The 16,226-nt window shown below is 49.6% G+C and overlaps 1 protein-coding gene across 2 annotated transcripts; it reads left to right on the top strand.

The window, feature by feature from the left end:
- Positions 1-2,573: 2,573 nt before the first annotated feature.
- On the top strand, positions 2,574-15,998 carry SPSB1 (splA/ryanodine receptor domain and SOCS box containing 1). 2 transcript variants are annotated; one of them, XM_075279607.1, is made up of 3 exons: positions 2,574-2,710; positions 10,535-11,348; positions 14,167-15,998. In XM_075279607.1, exons 2-3 carry the CDS (start codon positions 10,655-10,657, stop codon positions 14,292-14,294), a joined length of 822 nt encoding a protein of 273 aa, XP_075135708.1. In that variant the 5' UTR covers positions 2,574-2,710; positions 10,535-10,654; the 3' UTR covers positions 14,295-15,998. The 2 variants fall into 2 exon arrangements, with proteins under 2 accessions (XP_075135708.1, XP_075135707.1); XM_075279606.1 differs by having other exon boundaries at positions 2,574-2,739.
- The last annotated feature ends 228 nt before the right edge of the window (positions 15,999-16,226 follow it).

The raw sequence follows: 16,226 nt of genomic DNA, 5'->3' as shown, positions 1-16,226 counted from the left end.
AAGCGCTATCCTGTAATCACATGACCGGGGATGAAACTTGGTCAGTATGATGGCTAGATTTTCTACAGTAAGGGCGGGTTCACACCTGTGCCCGGTCTCCGCCTTCAAGTTTCCGTCTTCTGTCGAGAGAAACTGGACAGGAGACGGAAACCCGGTGATCAGTTTTCAAACCCATTCCCTCGAATGGGTTTGCAAAGTGACCGCCCGTGAGCTTCTTGTGCCTCTGCGCAGTGAAACGTTTTTTTTTTTTAACCGAACGCAAAGTCCTGCATGTCCGACTTTGTGTCTGGTTAAATAAACGGTTTCATTGCGGAGAGGCACAAGACGCTCACGGGCAGTCACTTTGCTAACCTATTCAAGGGAATGGGTTTGAAAACTAACCACCAATTTTCCGTCTCCTGTCCAGTTTCTCTCGACAGAAGAAGGAAACTCGAAGGCGGAGACTGGGCGCAGGTGTGAACCCACCTCAAGCCAGGAGAGGGAATTCCTGTAGTATAGTTATGTATGCTTCTAGACGTCCCTTCCACCCAGTGGCCCTTGATCACGACCGAGTCCCGTCCGTGGAAAACGTTCCATGTGTGGGCGGTAGTATCCGGACTGAAGTCCGCCATGTGTATAGGAATCATTGTATCATAGTCAGTTAGTGAGCTCCCGAGCGGCCCAATCACTATGGTCATGAACTTATAACACTATGCCCACTGCCCCATTACTGACTGTGATACAGTGACCCCTATACAAATGGCCAAGTTCAGTTTGAACACTACCACCCCCACATAGGCCATTTCCCATGGACGGGACATAGTTGTGTGCAAGGGCCCATACGGTCCGTACTGATAGTATGTCTCTTGGAGGCAACCACTGGCCGAAAAAATCGGCTTTTCTATAAAATGTGACCTCAGCCTAAAGAACACTCCTCCCCCTAAATCATATAAAATTCCTTGCGTATCCTATCCTACAAATCCTATCCTACTAGGATGTGAAAGTTTGGATGTTTGTTCCTCAATCACGCAAAAATAGCTCAACAGATTTGAATGAAATTTGGCACATAGATAGTTTGTAACCTCATTTAAAACATAGGCTACTTTTTATCCCGGTAAATGACATGGCTTCACAACTGTTATGAATTTATGTTCACATAATATATTACACTGCTCTTGCAGCAGCGTTATCTCAACCAGGTCTGTTATCTCTCTGTGTAAACACTCAGCTAACCCTCAGAGGATTGTGTACACTCATTTGCATATTATCTCCAGGAAGTGCTGATGGGAAAACACCTTTAATCCAAATTGGCAGTTTGCTACTTTTAAACATGCCAGGGAAAGGAAAATCTAATTTGTTGCAAAATTCTAAAACAACGACAGCTATGAAGGTAGCCAGAAGTCACTGAGTTCTCCTCAAGCGGAGCTGAGGGGGATCATCGGCGCCAACAACACGCTCATTACATGGTGTCCCAGCGAGTTGCTGAGATGCTGGAACAATCACGGGCATGAGTTCAACGGCAGGCCAGCTTGACAGCAGTCGAAACGCCGGAGCAGGCAGATCATGGACACCAACAACACGCTCATTACATGGTGTCCCAGCGAGCTGCTGAGATGCCGGAATAATCACGGGCACAGTGCAAGGAACGGGTTTAGTGGCTGGTCAGTATGAGAAGCTGCCGAAACGCTGGAGCAGGCGAACCATCAACGACAGCAATTTGCAGAATATAGGCGGATCATCGACGCCAACAACACACAGATGAAGTCGCGGGCAGAGGCTAGTAAAGTATATGTTATATTATATGTTCCTGCACTTTGGGAGTGGCAAAAATGCACCAATCTACGGTAGTTATTTGGAAATTTTTAGGCCAGGGCTATTTGGCAATACACCGTCGTGCAAGATAAGATCACAATGTCGCTCTACTACATCACACCTAATGATAGTGAATGGGTCACGTTGTGACAAGATGCCGTGACTCAACCGATGGCAGAAATAAAATCCGGATGAATTTCCACCCAACTACATTTTCTATCATTCGTTGAGATTGAACGTGCTGCCAAAATTCGCCGTATAGTTTTAGCCTAAGATTAGGATTACATGGCGATTTAATAATTTTGGCCGCAGCTCCCATCACAAGACCAATCATTGCCAATGTAAGTGAATGGAGTCACATGTGACCCTGAGGAACGTCTATTCGCAAAAAAATCCAGCAGTGTTTTATCTCTTTGTGACTAGAAGTCGCAGTCACAGCACATGAAGACCATGACTCTAAATCCTCCATGTAGTAGGACCCCCTGCTCTGTTATTCTCCTCACTGACTGGTGGGGCGCTACAGCTAATATACACATCTAGCACCGGCCGTAAAGGGTTAACAGCCCAGCTGTTTCAGCGCCAGCACGTGTTGTATTACAGATGGGCGGGGCTTGCAGGACATGGAGGTGTGATCATCACGGGGTGGGCGGGGCTTGTGCTAGTTATTAGATGACGGGAAACGGATACGGCAGGCAGCTGGCTGGAAAGAGGCGGAGTCTCCACAGGAGGGCGTGGCTTTCAGTGGCGGTTATTCTCGCGAGTGTGTCCGGACAGCACTCCGCCTCCTCACTCGGCGCCTCAGGGTGAGAGCTCCCGGTCCGGGGGACGCTGCAGCTGTACAGGGGCGGAGGGAGGGAGACCGCTGGCCTGGTCTCAGCCGTGAGTGTGGGGTGCACCGAGGGGGCCGGAGCCCCGCAAGGTTCGTACACGTCCTCAGGGAGGGCCCCGGTGAGTAAGGCTCTGGTGAGCCGCCGTGTGAGGGGCTGCTGATGGGTTCTGGCATACAGGGGACATGGCTGGGCCTTGTTTACAGAAGTGACTTGCAGAATTGAACTGGTAATGGGGCAACCTGTGGGTGGCTGAGGACGGGGCAGGAGGCTGTGGGGTGGCTGGGGACGGGGCAGGAGGCTGTGGGGTGGCTGGGGACGGGGCAGGAGGCTGTGGGGTGGCTGGGGACGGGGCAGGAGGCTGTGGGGTGGCTGGGGACGGGGCAGGAGGCTGTGGGGTGGCTGGGGACGGGGCAGGAGGCTGTGGGGTGGCTGGGGACGGGGCAGGAGGCTGTGGGGTGGCTGGGGACGGGGCAGGAGGCTGTGGGGTGGCTGGGGACGGGGCAGGAGGCTGTGGGGTGGCTGGGGACGGGGCAGGAGGCTGTGGGGTGGCTGGGGACGGGGCAGGAGGCTGTGGGGTGGCTGGGGACGGGGCAGGAGGCTGTGGGGTGGCTGGGGACGGGGCAGGAGGCTGTGGGGTGGCTGGGGACGGGGCAGGAGGCTGTGGGGTGGCTGGGGACGGGGCAGGAGGCTGTGGGGTGGCTGGGGACGGGGCAGGAGGCTGTGGGGTGGCTGGGGACGGGGCAGGAGGCTGTGGGGTGGCTGGGGACGGGGCAGGAGGCTGTGGGGTGGACGGGGCTGGGGACGGGGCAGGAGGCTGTGGGGTGGACGGGGCTGGGGACGGGGCAGGAGGCTGTGGGGTGGACGGGGCTGGGGACGGGGCAGGAGGCTGTGGGGTGGACGGGGCTGGGGACGGGGCAGGAGGCTGTGGGGTGGACGGGGCTGTGGACGGGGCAGGAGGCTGTGGGGTGGACGGGGCTGTGGACGGGGCAGGAGGCTGTGGGGTGGACGGGGCTGTGGACGGGGCAGGAGGCTGTGGGGTGGACGGGGCTGTGGACGGGGCAGGAGGCTGTGGGGTGGACGGGGCTGTGGACGGGGCAGGAGGCTGTGGGGTGGACGGGGCTGTGGACGGGGCAGGAGGCTGTGGGGTGGACGGGGCTGTGGACGGGGCAGGAGGCTGTGGGGTGGACGGGGCTGTGGACGGGGCAGGAGGCTGTGGGGTGGACGGGGCTGTGGACGGGGCAGGAGGCTGTGGGGTGGACGGGGCTGTGGACGGGGCAGGGGGCTGTGGGGTGGACGGGGCTGTGGACGGGGCAGGGGGCTGTGGGGTGGACGGGGCTGTGGACGGGGCAGGGGGCTGTGGGGTGGACGGGGCTGTGGACGGGGCAGGGGGCTGTGGGGTGGACGGGGCTGTGGACGGGGCAGGGGGCTGTGGGGGGGACGGGGCTGTGGACGGGGCAGGGGGCTGTGGGGGGGACGGGGCTGTGGACGGGGCAGGGGGCTGTGGGGGGGACGGGGCTGTGGACGGGGCAGGGGGCTGTGGGGGGGACGGGGCTGTGGACGGGGCAGGGGGCTGTGGGGGGGACGGGGCTGTGGACGGGGCAGGGGGCTGTGGGGGGGACGGGGCTGTGGACGGGGCAGGGGGCTGTGGGGGGGACGGGGCTGTGGACGGGGCAGGGGGCTGTGGGGGGGACGGGGCTGTGGACGGGGCAGGGGGCTGTGGGGGGGACGGGGCTGTGGACGGGGCAGGGGGCTGTGGGGGGGACGGGGCTGTGGACGGGGCAGGGGGCTGTGGGGGGGACGGGGCTGTGGACGGGGCAGGGGGCTGTGGGGGGGACGGGGCTGTGGACGGGGCAGGGGGCTGTGGGGTGGACGGGGCTGTGGACGGGGCAGGGGGCTGTGGGGTGGACGGGGCTGTGGACGGGGCAGGGGGCTGTGGGGTGGACGGGGCTGTGGACGGGGCAGGGGGCTGTGGGGTGGACGGGGCTGTGGACGGGGCAGGGGGCTGTGGGGTGGACGGGGCTGTGGACGGGGCAGGGGGCTGTGGGGTGGACGGGGCTGTGGACGGGGCAGGGGGCTGTGGGGTGGACGGGGCTGTGGACGGGGCAGGGGGCTGTGGGGTGGACGGGGCTGTGGACGGGGCAGGGGGCTGTGGGGGGGATGGGGCAGGGGGCTGTGGGGGGGCTGGGGACGGGGCTGGGGACGGGGCAGGGGGCTGTGGGGTGGACGGGGCTGGGGGCTGTGGGGTGGACGGGGCTGGGGGCTGTGGGGTGGACGGGGCTGGGGACGGTGGGGTGGACGGGGCTGGGGACGGGGCAGGGGGCTGTGGGGTGGACGGGGCAGGGGGCTGTGGGGGGGACGGGGCTGTGGACGGGGCAGGGGGCTGTGGGGTGGCTGGGGACGGGGCAGGGGGCTGTGGGGGGGGGGGGGGGGGCTGAGGACGGGGGCTGGGGATGGGGCAGGGGGCTGTGGGGGGGACGGGGCAGGGGGCTGTGGGGTGGCTGGGGACGGGGCAGGGGGCTTGCTGTGCTGGTGGTATAGTATGTATGTACGGTATGTGTTTGTATGTAAGGGTAAATTGTGCCCTGAAGTGTATTGCAGGGGATGGGGAGCAGCCTGTGTGCCCTGGTGGTATGGTGTGTGTGTGTGTGTATATGGCCATGCTGTTCCTGGTGTATATAGTGACTGTGCTATGGTGTCTCTTGGTTGGCTTGTGCTGTTCATCCGCCCGCTGGCTTGTAGTGACTTGGTATGAGACAGCCTTTGCTCTCCTTGTGTGATGGCCCCTGGATGGAGGGGGGTCTGTTGCTGGGTGTGCTGCCTGGTTACACGATATCATTCAGTATACAATGTATCTTCTCACGTTAGTTACAGTAACTGCAGCAAATATCTGGAATCACTTATGGCTTCATAATCTTCCAGCTCTTACTCTTTGCATTGCATGTGCCTCAGACCAGTCAGGGAAGTGTCTCACAGTGAGCAAGGTTGGTGGCCTCTGCCCTAGACTGTAATGGGCCGGTGTATACCATCTGTGGTACATGCTGGAGTGATGTGTAGATGGTTATTGTTGCTGGACACCCCTGGATGACGTGTTCTTTAGTCATTGGGTAATGCATGAGCCAAAAACTGACCTGTGTGAATTGACAGCTGTTAAACCACTACTCTCAGTATATGCTGATACTGTGGAGAAACGAACTGGAAAACTTCAGGATTTTGTCTCTCCAAATATTGATGAAAATACTGCCCATACATGTGGCTTTTTCTTGACTAGTCCTAGTCTGAAGGGTTGGGGTTGCAACTACAACATGTACCCGGACTGAATAAACTAAAGCTGCGGTCCTATCTGACAAGTGACTAGGTTGGAAATGCCTGATTGTATTGGTTTATGGCTGCACGTGGAGTAGTTACTGTTCGTTCTTGTCTTGTTTCCTTAGTGTTCATTATCTTGAAGGTGCTGATAAGAAGTTTATTTAACCCAAAGGTGCAAAAGTCATCCAACATATCTCACAATGTGAACTTTAATTTACACTACAGTCATAGTAAAGATATGTATAGGCCATTGAGGATGAATGGAGCAGGATAGGACCTATTGAAATGGTCAGTTGGCTGTCCCCTTGGATGGGGCACTCGGACATGTGCGTGGAGCTTTAATATCAATTGTAACTACTTATGAAATTGGGCGGGGGTCCCTTGTCTCACTCTTACGTGCTGTCAGCTCTATTCATCCCTATAATGGAAATGGCTGAGAACAGAGACTGTATTGGAACCCCAAGGCGCAGATAATGTCTGTGGTACCCCTACATGTATCCAGGACAGAGCAGCCCCAATCCATATCTAGCTTGGAGTAGAGGGGTCCCTTTGCGTGCAAGTCCTTCAATAAGCCATAGATATTTATAAGGGAAATGCATTCTTAATAATGCATCAGCATCCTCATGGTAGTCCCAATGTGTGTGCTGTGATGTCCATACATCTTGTTCACAACACTTCTCAGAATGGGTGTTTTGGCTGTGACTGGTATACAGTGGGGGTGTTTGGAGCCTGTACACATTAGATGTATATGGGGTCTTCTGACGCTCTCTCCTGATGGCAGGTTTCTGGGGTCGCACTTAGAGTTCATAGTGAGGTAAGACCCTGTTGTCAGTGGTGGTGCGGCCTGACCTCCATATGTATAAAGGTTTGGGGTGTCTTGTGGGGCTTAAGCCATTGTCAAAGGAGTTTATCTACTCTTTGCATGTGCAGGCCATGGACTTTGGCTAGTTGTTAGGCAATACCCTAATATACCGTACATGTACTATAGATGTCCTGAATGGGAGATGTTACTTCAGAGGACCACTGGTAGAAGGGCATTATGTTGATGCCCATCTGATGCATCTAATACACTTCTCCTTGAATGTGAAGGTGCCGCAGGGCTCTAGTGGGAAGGTTATATAGCTTGGCATTGGCTACTTTGGCCAGTATCACTGGGGAGACATGTGCTCACCCCCCATATTGCTTGAACTTTGTTTGCCCCTATTGAAGGCAGGCAGCCTCATAAGGAGCTGTCTCGCAGGATAGTGACCTACTGTCCATGTGACTGACTAATAATCTGAGGAATTCTAGGATTTACTTTCCCTTTCAGAATCTTTATCTGTTCTGCATGGTGTGAATGGGAGTTTCACTGAAACTGTTTTTGGCAGCCTCAGGGCTTGTTTAAGATGTTGTAGTTCCCTTTTCCTGGAGCAGTTGTCAGTAACTTACTGCCAGCATGGTGGTCTTTCCATGTGTAGAGGGGTCTGGCTTTAGATGCCACTGTCCACACTTGTCTTACATCTGCACAATAGACTCCTATAGGATGTTGTGAACAGGGTTAAGACACATTCCCACTGCTGTTATTGTAGTTTCAGTTGTCATAGGATCAGAGCAATGGACATACATGCCAGCAGAATGACTCTGCATCTGTTTCTAGTCACTAATGCTTAAAAACAAGATGGTGGCTGTCTGTTTCTCTTATCCTATGACCAATCAGACTGGACGTCAATGATTAGTGTGAACCTGGTGATGGGCAGCCTCTGGTACTACAACTCCCTGCATGCCTGCTCAGCTAGTCTTGAAATTCTCCTAGAAGTGAATATAGCATACAGCAGATGAAGGGTGTTCACCTGTTATGGCCAATGCAAGCCAAAAAGTCCTGGCAGCAGGTAACCCTGATCCCTGTATATCTGGATTACTTGTATCGGTCGCCAACAGACCTGACAAGAGGCAAGTCCTCCAGCTCACTACCACCCTCTAGTGGCCAGAGAAGGCTGACTGTCCCATTCAGTTGTTACACAATAAGGTACTAGGTACAATTAGCAATGTCCCTGCTTTCCATGTACTACACCAGTGATAAGTGTTTTATAGCTGTGGCTTCATTCTTGAAGGATATTCTTTATAAAGTTCAGCTTCATCTAATAAAAATTGTTAACTTTCTAGTACACTTTGTCATTCTTCATGAAAGCTGTAATACCCAGAACAGCCACTAGTGATGTGTAGGCCATTAGTAGGCCCTTTGCGATGACCACAGTTGGATGCGAGTCTTCCAAGACTAAGATCCTTGGTGGTTTGATACTGGTAACCTACTCTAAGGTTGAAAAATCCAGGGTGAAGTCTGCATTATAGTCTATGGGGTCTGTGGATTAGGTTTCTGTTTGTGGGGTCCCCAAGCAGACCCCACAAATGGAAACCCAATCCCCGGTGTGAATCTTGCGTCATGTAGCTTTTGTAACATATGGCCTTGGCTGAAAGAGGATTCAGAGCTGAAGACTTTGATCTAGACTAGGAATAGGTCATCCATATCAAATCTGTAGGGGTCTTATTCCCCAGGGCCACCATGCATCATGTATGTCAGGCAGATGCCGTTCTGCTAAGCATTAGCCCTTGCTATAAGTCAGTGGCTAACATTTGCCACTGTAGGCCTATACACTGTGACGTGTCAGGAAATACTCCAGACATGTACCTCAGTCTTTAGATCTGAGTATTTGGATGTGCTGCCTTGTATCGCTGTCCTTGGTCTCGTATAGCCTTTAGGGTTTGTTCTATGCCTTGTAGACAGGAAGTCTGTTGTGTGAATCAAAAACCTCGTACAGTCTTCTATATGGGTATTTCCACTGGTCTTCAATGACTTCTTGTCACTACATACTTTGCTAGAACTGAAAGGAACAAGATTTTCCTGTTTTAGGGAAAGCTGGGTGGCTAGCAACATGGCAACTTATCTCCTCTGTGCACAGTTGGAATGAGAATCTACTTCTTGCAGAATTGAATGTGGGGTATCCATTGAGAATTGTTATAGTATGGTTTACTTACTGGCTGGATGTAGATCCTGAACTTCATGCTTGACTAGCCCTATGTGTGTAAATATAGATTTATATTTTATTGTGCCATACACAGGCTTTCTTCCATTAATGGTGTACTCTTGCAGCTACCTGGCATGTAGGTGACAGTATACATATTAGGTCTGTGTAGTATCTGGTTCAGTAGGCTACAGTATTATCCTTATGATCTGTGAGGTTGCATACATTGGTGTGGTTAAAGGTCTTCTCACATGACTGGGCCTTGTATTACTGACCTCACAGTGCAAGTTATTCAGGAGCTTGTGCAATAGAAGATGTACAGTCTGTGTTGTAATACTACAGAGAAAACCGTGACCTTTATTTGTGGTGATAAATGTTCTGCCAATGAGTGAGCTCTTGTGACGTCTCCCACAAGCATGTGTCTTGGAGGGGCCTCCTTGTAGTGACATTACACTGGCTGTTAGCCTATGGGGCATATAGTCTTGGAGTTGTTAGTGAATCCTTAAGAACTAGTTTCTGGGGTTGCGACTATAGGAGCACTGATGCTGTGTGTTATACTACCTGTACACAACTGAAGACTGCGACACAAGGATAGTAAAGTGTAACCAGCCCACAACTACAAAAGGCAAATAGTTCAAACGTCAGAATATAAATATACTTTAATGCAATGTAAATGTTGGCAAGAAAAATCATACATAAGACATGGCAATAGTTGTAATGTAGAAAAAAACATCCAAAGAGAGAAGACGCATGTGCTTGGTAATAGTAAAATATATAGGCTAAACATAATATGTAATGGGTGTAGTGTATCCACAACTTATATATAGCATGAGTCAATGCGTCAGGATACATGAACAAGCCCATGTGTAAGAATATACAGACCCAGCAGATGCTAAGACTGTAATAGCCCCGAGTGACCACAGCCATGTGTTTTGATGTCTGTCCTTTGGGGGTGAGGTTGTCCATGATGTCATACACTCCTAGATTTCTTTATACTTTGGTAATAAGATCGTGTGACACATTTACATAGATGTACAATCTTAGAATGTCATAGTATATTATATCCTGGTATCTGCTGTCTGTCATGTAGGTAACATGGTTTGGAAGTGGCAGCAATGTCTAGTGACAGCTCAGCCCGTGCTAGTTCAGCCATAAGCTCACAAACCCTTTTTCTTTCATATACCTGCATGGAAAGAACAAACTGCGCCCACACACCTGGATATGCATCACCCACTATATACATGTTGGGTGGTCAGACAGCTCCCTTCCCCCAAAATCAGATTTAATAGGGAGGAAAATGGCATGCACTCACCTGACAATAGTTTACTGTGCTGCAATACCATGTTAGTCCACCAGTCAGTGGTCATATGGCTAGCTGCGGACTTTGTTGTGACTGGTTAGAAAGGAGCAGTATAATGGCAGGCACTCATTTGGGTGAGAATGGGTCTCCTACTTCATGGTATTCCCTCTTTCCCCAATCTCTGTAGCCAGTTCTAGCCTTTCACATGCCACTTGTGTATCCCAAATCTTATAACTCATAGCTCTTCCCAAGCTTGTTTTTCCCTCTGACTGTAGTAAAACATTAACTTTTCTTTCTCTTTCCACTAGACCAGCCAGGCTTGAACATCAACCTCCCAGAGATTCCTACTGGCCAGCGGCGCTCAGGAGGTCGGACAACTGCATGAGATTGCCCCTGGATCTATAAAACTTGTAAACCTGCGGTGGAATATGGGTCAGAAGGTGACAGGAGGCATTAAGACAGTGGACATGAGGGACCCCGCATACAGACCTCTGAAGGAAGATCTGCAGGGTCTGGACTACTGTAAACCCGCTCGCCTGGACCTCTTGTTGGACATGCCTCCAGTGTCACACGAAGTACAGCTCCAACATTCATGGAATAATAACGATCGATCACTCAATGTTTTTGTCAAAGAGGACGACAAACTTGTTTTTCACCGGCATCCGGTGGCACAGAGCACTGACGCCATTCGTGGCAAAACTGGTTATACACGAGGCTTGCATGTGTGGGAGATAACATGGGTGATGAGACAACGAGGGACTCATGCAGTGGTGGGGGTAGCAACCGCAGACGCTCCACTCCATTCTGTGGGTTACACCACACTCATAGGAAGCAATGGGAAATCCTGGGGATGGGACTTGGGTAGGAACAAACTGTATCATGATGGTAAGAATCAGCCAAGTAGAACATACCCTGCCTTTTTGGAGCCGGATGAAACCTTCATTGTGCCCGATTCTTTCCTGGTGGTACTAGATATGGATGATGGTACGCTCAGCTTCATTGTGGATGGACAGTACATGGGCATTGCCTTTAGAGGATTAAAGGGAAAGAAACTGTACCCGGTTGTCAGTGCAGTATGGGGCCACTGTGAAATCAGAATGCGATACATAAATGGACTTGACCGTAAGTAATCTGTGACTGCAAGGCTTCCACTAGCGGCGGATCCAGCCCTTGTAGACTGTTACATTACACTGTCTCCAAAATGTAAACCTTGTCTTGGTGTAATGTTTGCTCTGGCTAATCTCTTGCAGAGAGGTTACCTGTCCTTATTGTCTGCGCTAGACTCTAATATCTTCAGGGATACAATCACTATGGAGGTTCTTCACTATGGGCAGGGTTCTGTAAGACCCCTACAGGGGGTAGTGATAAAATAGAAGGGACTCTGCCCTGTGAAGGTATAGACCAGAGCTAGCAAATGCTAAAGCCCCTGCCGGTATTGTAGAATCTGTTTAAAACATAGAAAACTTGGATATTAAAACTGTTAAAGGGGATTATCTCACAAAGAACTTCTTCTCTATTGGATGGTTATGTAGTATCTGGGACTGTCCATGACAAACCTAAAGTTCCTTGTGTGAGTGTAGTAGAGCAAATGCATGAGCACTGCTCCATTTATAGGACTGAATGTCAGAATAGATCACTGTCCCATAGAAGTATACAGAGTGCTCATCATACATGTGGCCATGAGTCCTAGTGTTCAGACATGCCTACCTTGTGACTATAAAGTGGTGGGAGGGAATCTCTTATAGGGTCAAATGAGGGTTGGGGTCAAGATTTTGAGGCAGATTCCATCTTTCAGCTCCACGTTCTGCTTCATTTATTTAACCCAGCATAAAACCTTTCTCCAGGTGGTCTCTACCCCAAACTTTAACAAAGTGAATTGGATGGTTTTTAGCAGACCTCTGAAATCTGCCAAATTCCTTAAGCAGAGAATATCAATCTGCTCTAATCTATATTTCTGCTTGACCAAACTACTCATATCTTGCCCTATTAGAATAGCAATATTTTCACAGGAGCTTTCATATGGGAACAACTGGGAACTTGCTCTGTTTTGTGATATTTCAGTATAATGCTTGAGGCAACAGCTCTAAAGGATTCAGTGACCTGGTTGAACCTATAGCTTTTGGGCACCTGTCACTTGATGCCATTTGTCTAATGTGGTGCAATCTTTAGACAGTCACTTCTCCATACTGGGGATTTCTATTGTGTAAGTAACTATTTCAATATTTGTCAGAATTTGGCACTTAAATGCCTGTCAATATCTAAGTCCTAAACTAACCTTGTTGATGGGCTTCTGTAAACCCTACTCAGTTGTGCAATAGGACAATGGGAAGGGTTTAAAGGCCATCAGTCAGCAGGGGTGTAACTCTCTGATCTCCAACTTCTTCCAGTTAGGGGGCATGTTCATTGTGCAGCCACATGGCTGAAACTGCAAATGTCACATCTAGTTATACAGTGTAAGTGGTAACTGCTCCCTAAGCCGGCACAGTCTCTGCTCTGTATTGTAAGGGGGCCCCCAGACTTCTGAGCTTGGATACTAGTACAGGTGACTTGTAAATTATGCAGAGGGTGGGCCGCTTACTGCAGGGGAGTGTAAGCTAATCCAGAAATGGCTACAGCCTTGTAATCTGCCTCCGGCCTATGCTCCACTGTAACTGGGTGGGTTTATGGCAAAATTCCCTCTCCCATAATTTGTATATGAAAGTTATGTTAATGTCAGGGCTGAATAGTTGTCCTTTTTAAAGCTATGGCGGCAGTGCCTACTATAGACCAGTACTCTGCATAATGGTTATTGGTGGTGGTCACATTCTAGAGGCCACTTTCAGACACATGGTGCGGGATGTGACATTGTGCAACTAGTATTTCCCACAGTCATGCTAAACCCAGGTACTATAAATCCTTGTACTGGGCAACTATATAGTACAATTTTTACAGCCCTATTAGTGTGACAGGTGTCCCTATTGGTGACTCGTACCTTTAATGCAAATTCTTCTCTAAAAGGTGGTTGGCAACACTAGGGCCCTCCTAAATGCTCTGACATGTCTGCACTTCTCACCACTGTCTTGCTTCTAAGGGGTGTGTGTTTTTATTCTTTGTTACATAGTGTTAGATTATGTGGTGTTACATTGTTAGTGTTAAATTATATTATATAGTGTTGGCTTCTGTTACAGTGTTAGATTGTGTTGCCACAAGGGGTGTCCACTTTCACAGATCCCACCCTATACTCTAATGTACAAGGGATTACAGAGTCCATGAAAATGGACAAATAGAGCATACCCTATATTTATATATCCAGGCTTCTTGTAAATGCCCAGAAATCTCTTCTAGATCTGTCTTGTCTGCTGCACTACAGTCAATGGTAGACAGAAGAGCAATTACTCTGTGACACTGCCATAAGGTGAAGGGAGAGGGCATAGAGGTGGGTAGATTCCTAAAAGGTCCTAGTCTAGCCATTTAAGCTTGTAGGGTCATGGAAATAAGATCAGACTACTTGGCTCATACACCAGTAGTGAGTGGCGGTTGTTCACGTGTATATTGCAGGTGCTGTCACTTAGTTTATATTGCAGAATCTCAAATTGCTGGCATCTGCCCCTGGCTATCATGGTGGTGAGTTTAGTAGTCCCAGGTCCTGCTGGTTTACCCCTTTAAATTAATTTGGACAAAACTGATGCTTTAACCTGCCAGTCACACTCTGAACTAGTAAGGGGAGGGGGAAGTCACATTACTCATAAACTGAGTCCTGTACTTGCAGACAGTACTTGGTAGGGCTGTCGGAGTCCACTGTAGTAGTCCAGGGGCAGGGGCACCACATAGAGCTCTAGGCTGATAATACAAGTACTACAATAGAAACAATAGGAAAGTGGTCAGGCAATATTACCTGCTAATGGTCTGTTGTATACATACTATTCACTTTGTCCAGTACTGACCCTTTCTTTCTTTACAGCTGAGCCCCTTCCCCTGATGGACTTGTGTCGACGAGCCGTCCGCCTAGCACTGGGAAAAGACAGACTGAATGAAATCCAAACTCTTCCATTGCCTGCATCCCTTAAAGGTTACCTGCTCTACCACTGACAATCCACGCTACTGCCACCGCGGACTAGTCGCCCTGTGCTATGCATCCCAAGACTCCACTTTTGTCCTTAATGCTTGTTGGTAGGAAGATTGTGGTACAGTGTCCTCATGTGCATGCTTCCGACTATGAAATACCTCCAAGTTTTCTTTCTGGGATCTTGCAACCATTGGGTTTCTTTTTTTGTATGAAGGACATGTGAATGTTGCGTGTGACGTTGAGACGTGCTTCATGTGTAATGAGTCATGTGACCAATTTTTCTGTTTTTTTTATAACTTAATAGTCTTTTGAATAGGAAGACTTTTTGCCTATGCCCTATGAGGGGCTCTTATGATGTATGTCCTACACATTTTAATTGTCTGTCTTTGTCTTTTTTACTGTTGTGCCTCAAAACACTATTCGGAGTATAGACTTGCAGCCGCAGGATCACTTCCTCATGTCCGTGGCTTGTATTATGTATAGGCCTCGACGCTTTGTACCCAGTCTTACCATGCGAGGGTGAGGTGTTGTCTGTTATATTTGGTAGAGGCTTCTAGGTGAGGGCTCTACATATCTTAGCAGGAGAGCACACCCTCCGTTGTAATGGCTGTGGTAGACGTTTGGTTGAGTTATGTGCCAATTTTATTTTTAACTGGACTTTCACTTGTTGCCTATTAGTCGGTGCCAAGTGGATAACGCCTGTTGGCAAAAAAATAATCTGGGTACATAAGTGCAATATCAATCTGAAGCCTTTCAACATGTACAGCTTTATACTTGTAAAGGTCATCCGGGATTTTTTTTGTTTGCACCTCTTACCTATAGGCTGTCTGGAATTCCTGCTCAGCCCCATTAAAGTCTTTGTACAGAATGGGGGGGACAAAAAAGACCTTGTATCCCCCCCCTCCTGTTTACAGCTTGCTTGCTCTACTGCTATGACCTGAGCTGCAATACCGGTCACCCAGTGGACAAGTTTAGCCGTATATAACTTTAATGGGGGCGAGTTGCGGTATTGGACTAGGCCTGTGGTTCTGGGTTGCGGCTTTATTTTCCCTGAGGTTATACATTAATCCAGTATTTTTCTGCAGGTTGCATATAGAAAGCCCTTCATGGTATTACTCTCCAAAATGTCATGGCTCTAGATCAATGTTTTAGACCAGAGAAGGTTGTATACAGTCACAATGCCATGTAGAGAAAGAAAATGGCAATATATGCACAGGTACAATGGGTAATGTTTTTATGTCTTCATGTCTGTAGGTATGTGAATTGTGATAGTGCATCAGTCACCCGGTCACACTACTGAGGCAGCGAGCTGGCGCCGGACTATTGTCCACCGACTTCCATTATTACATCCCCGCTCTATGGCCATATTACACTGCTCGGCCCACAATGGCTGCCTCCTTCAAGGTGGCGGGTGCACTATAAAACTGCTGCTGTAGGGTACTAAAAGAGAAATTGGACTTTTTAAAAAAATAAGAGATGCTCAACATGCCGAGATGGTAAGGATGGCTCCTGTGCCACCTGGCTTACAAGCTGGTTTGTCTTGCTGGATACAGACTCTTGCTTCATTGCACAAATTAGATTTTTAGACTTTCTTGGGGGTTTCCACCTCCCTGGATTTTTTTTTTTTTTTTTCTTTTTTCAGTGCAAGTAGTCTTCCACCTCCAAAGTGGCTTAGAGTCTCCCTACTGTCTATAACTTGTTGCCTGTACAGTTTTAATCTCTTTATAATTCTGTAGATAATAAATTCTGTAATAAAGAAATAGTTTATTAAGTATAAGACACGTGTGCTGTGCTTCACTTCAACTAGTCGGGTGTAGAGGAGTCTACAGTGGTAATATTGCATAGAAATTGTGTATTATATAGAATGTTTCTATCCTCTTGCGCTGCCGCTATGAAGGGTCTGCGTTACAAGGAATCTTACAGCACAATACTTCCTTCAAGTGTTCACACACAAC

The sequence above is a fragment of the Leptodactylus fuscus genome, chromosome 6 (assembly GCF_031893055.1).
Source record: "Leptodactylus fuscus isolate aLepFus1 chromosome 6, aLepFus1.hap2, whole genome shotgun sequence".
Lineage (NCBI taxonomy): Eukaryota > Metazoa > Chordata > Amphibia > Anura > Leptodactylidae > Leptodactylus > Leptodactylus fuscus.
Note: the sequence above shows the minus strand (reverse complement) of the source record. Positions and strands in the feature narration are given on the sequence as shown.